The 10,151-nt window shown below is 42.8% G+C and overlaps 1 protein-coding gene, 1 non-coding gene and 1 pseudogene across 2 annotated transcripts; all 3 read right to left on the reverse strand.

The window, feature by feature from the left end:
* Window positions 1-1,177: 1,177 nt before the first annotated feature.
* Window positions 1,178-6,777, reverse strand: LOC119272036. Its single transcript, XM_037553636.1, has 7 exons — window positions 6,763-6,777; window positions 5,987-6,406; window positions 5,454-5,550; window positions 4,756-4,852; window positions 3,939-4,027; window positions 2,950-3,092; window positions 1,178-1,659 (listed from the first exon to the last, which is right to left on the reverse strand). Exons 1-6 carry the CDS (start codon window positions 6,775-6,777, stop codon window positions 3,046-3,048), a joined length of 765 nt encoding a protein of 254 aa, XP_037409533.1. The 3' UTR covers window positions 1,178-1,659; window positions 2,950-3,045.
* Window positions 2,406-2,484, reverse strand: LOC119273892 (annotated as a pseudogene).
* Window positions 2,605-2,690, reverse strand: LOC119273888. The gene has a single exon (XR_005135021.1). It is a non-coding gene; the product is annotated as a small nucleolar RNA Z102/R77 (small nucleolar RNA).
* Window positions 6,778-10,151: the final 3,374 nt, after the last annotated feature.

The following is a 10,151-nucleotide window of genomic DNA, read 5'->3' on the forward strand; positions in this document are numbered from 1 at the left end:
TGCATATATACATTTTACAGTAACCTGCTTTCATTTGAATCCGAACTGCATGTCACAACCTTTGGCTGTACATGAAGCGATATGGTTGAGAAAGGAGGGGGTAGAGGATCTTAGCAGACGCAGAATGAGCAATGTGTGGGCGCGGCAGATGGAGAGGCGAGAGCAAAGGGCGGGCATTTATAGAGGAGAGCTCGTATCCTGTCTAGCAACGAGCGAGCTAGGAGCGCAGGGAGCCGTCGGATGCGAGCCTGATCCGCGTGAGGCGCTTTAGAGCAAGCTGCAGCCGATGGATCGATGAGGGTTGGATCACACGCGGACGAACGAGGGAATAATGGAGGACGAGGCGCGTGCGTGCATGGGGCAGAGCGAATGAGCGATGGCAATTAAATGTTGCGCCAGTATTGGGAGAAGATTGTGGGACTTGCCTGGTTTCAAGGAGAATTAAAGAAAAGTCTTGGAAGATGGACATGCGCATGAGGAGTGGATTTCTCTATTTGTGCAATTTATTAATAAGTTTCCTAATAAGTGTGGCATCCCTCAAATAACGCTGGTAGTTTCCATATGTGAATCATATACCAATACCTCTTCACATTTGCTCATGTAAGACTCATATTATACTTGTATTTGTTCTACCTCGTAACTGCATCTCAAAGAAAAAAGATGCATACATACATATGAAGTTTGTTAGAAGAAATCGAGAGACAAACAAAATGATTCAACTCCATTATTTATTGATGATACAGTTACACAATATATAGGTCCCGAAGGGACGCGATGGCACGGAGGGACGCGAGTAGCGTGTCGGTCGCCAACACGCGGCAGTTAGCAAGGGGAGATTTACTTCCAATTAAACATTTGTTTAATTGTAACAAAGTTGACACGTGATAAACAACTTCCAGTTGCTCGTTATGTTCAAATTTTGTTTTGTTAGATTGGAATTTAAAAACCACATGACCCGGTAGTGTTTTGCCTGTTTTGCTTTGCAAGGGGTTACGGTGCCTCATTAGCCAGCCAGCCGATTTCATCAACAAACATTGATACGTACACAGATACGGTTCATACTAAATGGCCACATATGAGAATTTTGGTCTTGAGACACAACAGACAACGAGCAAGGGTTCATTCAGGGGGAAGAAACAGACAACAGACAAGATTGATAAACAACATTCATGGAGAATAACCAAAAAAACAGACATTCATTCATGGGGAAGCAAGGTTCAGCCAGCCAATCCGTCCCTACTTGTTGACATTGACAAACTCAGTATACAATCCAAAATTTATGACACCCTGCTTACAAACTCAACAGTTTACATTCGACTGACACCAAACAGCAACATGAAGTATGGGCAACGCCCCTACAGCACAAACTGGTACTACCACAGCCGAATCACCATCAAAGTCCACACTTCCACACAAGTTATATGGGTGGGTGCTGTCCTGCAAAGCAAAGATCATATAAACCAACAAAGTGGCAAGATTGTACAACAAACACTCGCCAGAACTGATCCACCAAGCACCCGTCCACACCACCAGAAATCTATCGCATCCAGCAGCAACCCAATTTCGACAAAGCGGTGCTACAAGCTCCATTCACCAATCTTCTCGCCCTCCTCCGCAATATCAAACTTCACGGTGGCTGCAGGTCCTACACCCTCCTCCCTGGGCAGATAGACAGAGAACAAGATCAATTAACAGCCAAGGAATAAGGGAATACATCGCAACCCATAAAGGACGGACAATATAGCATGCCAAAGCAAACATAAAATTAAACAGAAAAAAAACACTATGCATTTCATTACCTAAAGCCCGGCTACATATGCACCACATTGATTGATGATAGCACCAAAAGACTATTCAACTGCAACAACACTAGTTACTACTCCCTCCATTCGGAAACAACTGACATGGTTGTGCATCACAGCAACCAAGCTCGACGGCCAGCACCATCTCAGAGAGCAAGAGAGAATCTCCGTAGGCTTCATGTTCTTAGCACATTAAGGCTATAAACTTCAGGAAAACAGTAGGCCAAAATCTCTATGATTATGGACGGATAATAAGTTGTGCAAATGTCCATGTATTGTGCTGCATCATTCAGGTTAGTGTAGTACTGACTAAACCATGTGAATAGGGTTGTGGTTTCCATGCCTATGTATAAAAAAAGAGTTGCATTTTAAACTATGGGGTTATTTTTAGCATGCTGTGCAGCAAGCTACAATTAAGGTAGTTCAGAAGCACAAACCATACGTTCATTTTAAACTGTTTAATTTATTTTATGGAGAAAGAAAGAGGGTAATGGAAGCATGGGACCTGAATTCAGTTTAATTTCTTTCCAAAATAGAATTCGTGACATTCTGAAACTGAAGAAAGCTTAACAAAGTCAATTACTTCTCATAGAGAGCCAAGGAGGATGGTCAGATTCGGTTTAGTATTTATGCCATCATGTTGGCCCATCAAACCAATAGGGGAATTAATCATTGATCATCGTATACTGAACAAGAAAATAACCATTCACTGATAAATGAAATAACTCTACCAAATACAAAGCCGGGAAAATAATGACATTAAGATGCAAACAAAAACAGATGCCTTTTTGTGAAAACAAGAGGATCATCAGATTCAGCTCAGTATTTGGGCTATCATATCAGCCAATCAAACCAATAAGGAAATTAATTGCATTCATAATCTCATCTCTCGCACATTAAAGCCCAAAACGAAGATTTTTTGAAAGAAAGAAATTGCTAGTACAAAAGACATCCATGGTGGGGATGCATCAGATCTTCAACGTGAAAAAGAGTGGCGTCACTGAAATGCCCCGGACGCAAATTACCACATGTTGCATAACCACATAACCGAACCCTAAATCATTGGCTCAATGGCCAGTATCACAACCGACTCCATGGCTGGACCATCTCAAAGCACATGGAGAGAGAGGGGAGACCAGGGACTCACCAGAACCAAGGGGCAGTCACCACCGCCACGGTTGCAGCAAAACCATTGTCATCATGCTGTGTACGAAGCCAAGGTAGTGGGTGAGGAGGTAGTCCATCAAGCGCCATAGTAGCCACTAGCCAGACATGAAGGTTGTGATGCAGCTGAACATGGCAACCACAAAAACAAGTCTGATATTATTAACAATAATATTTAGTTACAGAAACATGACTTTCATTTTATAATTCCGTTAGAAGGGATAGGGTTGCTCGAGAAACTCATAATGTACACACATATACAGTAGAATCATAGACTGATCTATCAAACATGCGATTGGCACTTAAAAATATTATTTTAATCTCCATTAACATCTTCACATCAGGCTGTGTACAAACAGTCAGTGCCTTGTAAAAGAAGGCAACCAGATAATACCTCCATATTAAAAATTAAGTACTCCCTCTGTAAAGAAATATAAGAGCATTTGGGTCACTAAATTAGTGATCTGAACGCTCTTATATTTCTTTACGGAGGGAGTAATAAACATGTAAGGCACAAAAATAGTGTCAAGCAGCCCCACACGCAATCATAAAGCAGAAAATATAGTGATACCATCAACAGAGAAATAGCCCAACTTTTTCTAAGCATGCAGATGTATACAGAGGAAAAAATAGCCCTAGTAGGTACCAAACAATCATATCACTTCATAAAAGCAGACCATGGTAAGCATAAAATTCTTCAAATGGCAGCAATACAGGGAAACTGTCCTCGCATGGAGTAGGCAGAGAGAGAAATTGAACACTGCCTGATAACAAGAAATCCGACCACCGGATTCCAGTGTCATCCTCATCTAGCCTGATTACCCTCTCGGTAGTTATACAATTTGAAATTCACTAGTGTTGCACCAATCGACAATCCATATTGCAGTAAGAACTAAGAACCAATAATTACTTGTTTGTACATCATGACCATCAAACTATGTTATAGAGAGAAGGACAATTGCTTAGCAATACCAGTAAACGGCACATACTTCCCCCACATGCTTGGCATCACCGAACATGCAGACCCGCATCTTGGGGGGCGGGACGCCGGACTGCCTTGCCTGCATATATGAGCATATAGGTTAATTAAAATAAACCATTTGATGTGGAAATTTATGTGCTTAATTACTAGATGGATGTCAAAGTTAGATCAAATCTGCTTGTTATCCAAGAAATGCTATACTGGACTATTGAACGCATTCTGAATTCTGACTATGTAAGGGCATCGGTTGATTTGCCAGATCAGATAAACACTATCAAGTCTTAACAGTTAACAATCATAAAGAAATTCCTGCCCTTTTGGACCTTAATCACAGATCAAGATCACAATTCATATGAAAAGAAAAATTGTAGTTCGGTGTAGATATCAGTGCGGTGTTACAGAAAGGGTAAGAATACTCAAAAGCAGAAAATGCTACTCCTTCCGTCCTATAATATAAGAGTGTTTTTTACACTAGTGTACTGTCGAAAAGACTCATATATTACGGGGCGGAGGGAGTACCGGACAAGTAACAACATATGGGCTGGCACGCGCAGGAAAAAAGAGGTCAATGGGGTGTAACTGATCATCAAGTGCGACAGAGATTATAAAGCATTTTACAAGCAAATAGACATGTTGAGTTTCCCTAATCAATTTAACTTCTATCGTTGCAGGACTCAATGCGACATACTGTTGCCACGGCTCGATGGCCATGGGCACACAAAGCATAAGAGAGAGCAGAGGAACAGGAACCGAGTGGTTATGTATGCATGAGGAAGTAGTGGCTTGAGGCAGCCAGTAAGAGCATACATGTGGATAAGCTCTTCGCAGACATTAGGAGCAGTAGGCGTTGGTGAGCACCACCTGGTCAACCGCCTGGCACTCGTGAACCAGCTTCTACTCCGGGCTGCAAGCACACAACTACAGAGTCATATCACCAGCTAAAGCACCAACAGAATTCAAACATGAAGACAAGGTAAAATCTAAGGGATCAAAAGCTGAAGAAAAATATAAGATTTACCATCTTCCAGACATAGGTTGCAATCTTTGTTTCTCCCCAATTTAACAACAAATCTAATCAGTCAGCAGGATGGTATGAAAGTAGCATCCTAGCGAACTTCCAGTATTTTGCATCCTATCTAATCAGTCATCACACATAAAACATAAATAAGGCAATCAACGTCTAAAGTTGGTAACAAGTTTACTTTTTTACTTCGAATGCCTTCAGACTATGCTTACAGTCTTGACCACAGCAAGATTGTTTGCTATACATACACGCATCTGATCATTAAGGGTTACAAAGATTTTATGGTTCTAAAAGCAAATAGACATGTTGGGTTGGCCTAATTACTTTAACTTCTATATATGGTTGCAGGACTCAACCCATGACGTACTCCTGCCATGGCTCGATGGCCATGGGCACACAGAGGATAAGAGAGAGCAGAGGAAGAGGAACCAAGTGGTTATGTATGCGTGGCAGCAGCTGGAGGCAGCCAATAAAAGCATACATGTGGATGCGCTCTTGGGAGCTAGTAGAAGTTGTAGGCATTGGTGAGCACCCCCAGGCCAGCCACCTGGCACTCGACAATCAGCTTCTTCTCCGGGCTGCAAACACACAAGGACAGAGTCATATCACCAGCGGAAGCGCCAAATCGCGGCAGAATCCAAACATCAAGACAAAGTAAAATCTAAGGTATCACAAGTTGAAGAAAAATGTAAGATTTGCAATCTTCCCGCATAACATAGGTTGCAATCTTTCTTTCTCTCCAATTTAACAAGAAATCTGGTCGGTCAGGTGGTATGACAGTAGCATCCTACCGAAATTCCAGTATTTTGCAGCCAGCCACAACCAGTCATCACACATAATAAAACATCCCATAAATATGACAATCAACATTTAAAGTTGGTAACAGCTTTATTTGAACTATGATGATTGTGCCTTGAGACTATGCTTATAGTCCTCACAACAGCAGGATTGTTTGCTATACATTACACACACGCATTCGACAGGAAGGGGAAGGAAGGAGAGGGGAGTGGATACCTCACCCAGGACCTGCAGCTTGTGCCAGTCGGAGATGCTGCGGGAGGCCGAGGCGACCAGCAGTCCGCCGGCAAGAGGGCGCAGGTGGAGCCCATGACGGCCCTTGTGGTCTACCTCGTCGGCTCCCTGCTCGCCGCCGTCAAGGCCCACCGCAGCAGCGAGCTTTCCCGCATGCGCCGTGCCGAGAGAAGGGGGTGGATCGGGATCGAGCACGAGAGAGAAACAGAGACACCATATATAGCACGCGTCTATGGCCTTGCTCAGCGGTTCCTCGACGAATCGCTCCTCGCAGGCGCAGGAGGTGGGGGTGGGAGAGGGAAGAGAGTGGTTTGGATGCGTGGGAGATTGGAGGAGGGGCGTGGTCAGCGAGGAGGAGGCGGAGGCGGAGGCGGAAGGGGCGGCGTCGCCGGAGCGGGAGACCTAACGGCGGTGTGACGGGGAAGGAGCAGGGGAAAGGAAGGGAATAGGTTTTGCGTGGGTCGGGCCTGATTTTCTTTTTGTTTTTCTTTTTCCTATTTTGGGCCGAAATTTTTGAACAAGAGAGGCACGATTGAAGGACACGAACCAAAATTTCAAAAGTCTTCTCGGGATTAAATTCTTTGCTTGCCTTAGATAGACTAGACGCGCGTTTTCAGGACGTTAATAAAAGTCTGGATAACATCTTTATTGTTAGTATTAAAGATAAGCTTTTTTAATAAAGCATTTCAAGGTGGCAAATCACTTTGTCCCGCATCATGTCGGATAATCGCAGATGAATATATCTTCTTGGGGCAAACCACTTTGCCCCGCATCGTGACGGACAACTCAAAGGCCTCTTGGTAGCGGTCTCGTCGACGTTATTGGACCAAAGCATGGCTTGACGTCGTTAAGTGGATGCCGACATATTTAGTTCCAGATTTGAATCTAGTTTGTAGGGAATGGCACGTAATGTTCAAGCATAATCAATTCATTTGCTTGCATGTCGTCCATGCAGACTTGAGTAAAATCCCTCTTGTCGTGATCATCACCCATTACTACTCCGGACATTACATGGACTTGAAGGTCTTCACCGAAGGAAGTATAGTAGTTGTGCATGTTCCAAATCTGGTGTGTTCTCAACCATATCAAATTCTCATTGTGACGAGTTACAGTTTTTGGAGTTTCTTATGCAAACCCTGCCATAGGTTACTTTGAGAGAATAGAGTTTCACAATGACGAGAGCAAGCACTAGAATAGTTGAATAGGTGGAAGAAAATTAATCGGATGTCAAGAATAATAATAAGTTGAATTGCGATTTTTAATTGCTGAAATCGATTTTGCCTTATAATATGAAAACGAGCCAATAATTGTAAATACTATCATTAAAAAATACGGATAATGAAGTAAGATATTTATGAAAGTCTGGTGAAGATAACAAGATAAACTAATTGGGGGGCACATGGTTCACATGGACTCGCACTGTCACCAACGACGGGATTCTACTGAACTAATTTTTTCATGTCACCATAGATGGCGCTAATATTGTCAAATATATTAGCCCATGGGATGAATGCTTGCATTGTTCCTTTGACCACATGAAATATCATCTTGTTGTAACGAAATACATCATGCATAAAAAGAAATATGGTAACTGTGGCTAAAAGAATAGCTTCATCAGTGTGGAATGCCTGCGAAGTGGGTGGAGGCTGGCATGAAGAGGGTGTCGGAGTGGAGATGATGGTGTAGCCCTAGGCCAGCAATGGTGAGGGAGTTCATGGTTGCATCGAGTCTGTACAACAACATTCCTCGGAGGTAGACCTAGGCTCGCCGGTGTCGGCTCTAACCCAAAATTGAGGTTTGCAACATCGCATACAAGATGGGGGTAAGCCTCTGGATGAAACGAGAAATATATGTGCATGTTATTGATAGAGGAATCACCCTTAGAGGACGTTAAGTCGTCTAAGCACATGAAATAATTGGGAGAAGATTTTTCTAAACTTATTATCTATAATAAGGTATAGTGCATATAATTATTATTAATTCGGAGATATTCTAGGAATTTTTCAAACGTGGCATCCTTTGTAAAATAGAGAGTTATACTCTGGGTGACGTCGTGTTTTGCCTGAACTTGTGTCAAGTTGGACACTGGTATCACTATATAAACTAGCCAAAATAAACCCCAAAAAACTACAAGTTATTGTGGCACCAAAACTCCTTCTCTCTTTGAATTATAGGGTTTAACATGTTATCGCATGCTTTGATGGCGAGCATATGATTTTCAGTATGCCTCGCTCCATGTCCTGTGTAGCTTCATCTTACCGGCCACTCAGCCCCTAACTAATGACTTGCCCCACATACGTGTGGCTCCGTGTGTACCGTTGCATTGCGTCACCGTCTTAGTCCGACTTGCAGCCCCTAACTCACCAGTTACTCAACTTTGTGTTCAACATCACTTCCCGTTGTTGTCTGCCATGTGCTCGTTGACGCGTCTAATGGAGTTTCACGCCGCTGTCCACTCCGCCTCATGGACCTTAACTCTCTCTCCCTCTCTCGCTTGCTCTCTCTCTCTCACGCACACACAAAAGCACACAGTTGTCCTCCCAAGTCAACAGGATTGATCATGCTTTCAAAACTGACCATGCGCCTTTGAGATTTGGTCATGCGCCACATGGTTCTGGAGCGTCATCTTCTGCTGAGGATACAGGCAAGGCACTACTTGTGCTTCCGACTTTCCCTGTAGTGCCAGCAACCACACCTTCTACATTACCTTTGGATGAGGTATGCATGATGTTGTTGCTTGATGTTCAGTTTACTTCGCATGATCTAACTGTTATACTAAATAATATTGTACTATATAAGTTTCATAGTTGAACACTCCTATCTCTGCCTTCAAAGGGGAAGGTGAGGCTCATATGCCTAAAACACCTAGGCACCAACCCCTCCTTTGTCCTTTGCTATGTTTTCTAGGCTCTCTTTCTTTACAAATGTCTAATGCACTTCCACATGTCAATGTAGCAAATCACCATGCCTTAAGAATGCCCGTCGCAAGCTCTTTGCCTCAACTTCTAAGACAAAGATGCACAGCTGCCTTTCCACGTGTTTTCAAAAAAAGATGCTCAGCTCCCTTTCCACATGTTTTCAAAAAAAAAAGATGCTCAGCTGCCTGGGTCTGTGCCCAAACTTTGTTGAGGCCGGAGAAACTGCATCTTCTGCAAATGTTGAAAATCATGCGTCTAGACCAAATGTTGGTGCCTACATTCATAATGCACTTTATTTCCCGCTCTGTGCGCTATCCATCTTTGGATTCATGGTTATCTCAATGCAGAAAACTAGACATGTTACTGAGGAAGCTCTTGCTGCACCTGTTGATGATCCAAAGAATGTTGTGTCAGACCACGGTAAACCCAAGAGGTATGCGCTTATAGCGTGTGCCATTAACCAGTTTCTAGTAAAATGTATGTCTGCTGCTCCACTTGGTGTAGGAAGTGTTCTTGTTCCTTTAGCTTCTTTGTTTTATAGTCCAGGGCACGACCTTTTCCTTTCTCGCAATAATGATCTCATTTATCTTATGTTTTCCTACTTATAGCTAATGTATGTTGGCTGATTAGCAGCGCAATTAAATGAAGCGATATACCTTTTTTATGTTGTCTTACCAAGCTCTTATATTCATGTTTCCTTTATTCCACTTTACGCCTCTAGGTTAATTATACATAAAACAAAAATATAGGTTGCCATGTATTTCTGCTGATAATTCTGTCTCGGTGTCAGTGCTTGCGGAAAAGGCAACACTGCTCCATAGAAACCAAAGCGTCATGCGCCACATGGTTCTGGAGCGGCATCTTCTGCTGAGGATACATGCAAGGTACTACCTGTGCTTCCGACTTTCCCTGTAGTGCCAGCAACCACACCTTCTACATTATCTTTGGATGAGGTATGCATGATGTTGTTGCTTGATGTTCAGTTTACTTCGCATGATCTAACTGTTATATTAAATAATATTGTACTATATAAGTTTCATAGCTGAACACTCCTATCTCTACCTTCAAAGGGAAAGGTGAGGCTCATATGCCTAAAACACCTAGGCACCAACCCCTCCTTTGTCCTTTGCTATATTTTCTAGGCTCTCTTTCTTTACAAATGTCTTATGCACTTCCACATGTCAATGTAGCAAATCTCGCAATAATGATCTCATTTATCTTATGTTTTC

The sequence above is a fragment of the Triticum dicoccoides genome, chromosome 3A, assembly GCF_002162155.2.
Source record: "Triticum dicoccoides isolate Atlit2015 ecotype Zavitan chromosome 3A, WEW_v2.0, whole genome shotgun sequence".
Classification (NCBI taxonomy): Eukaryota; Viridiplantae; Streptophyta; class Magnoliopsida; order Poales; family Poaceae; genus Triticum; species Triticum dicoccoides.

Coding starts and splice junctions, on each gene's coding strand:
- LOC119272036 (XM_037553636.1), bottom strand. Junction 4,853..5,453: donor TCCCAAGAGCGCATCCACAT/GTATGCTTTTAT, acceptor GTGTGCTTGCAG/CCCGGAGTAGAAGCTGGTTC. Junction 3,093..3,938: donor GAAGTATGTGCCGTTTACTG/GTATTGCTAAGC, acceptor TGCCATGTTCAG/CTGCATCACAACCTTCATGT.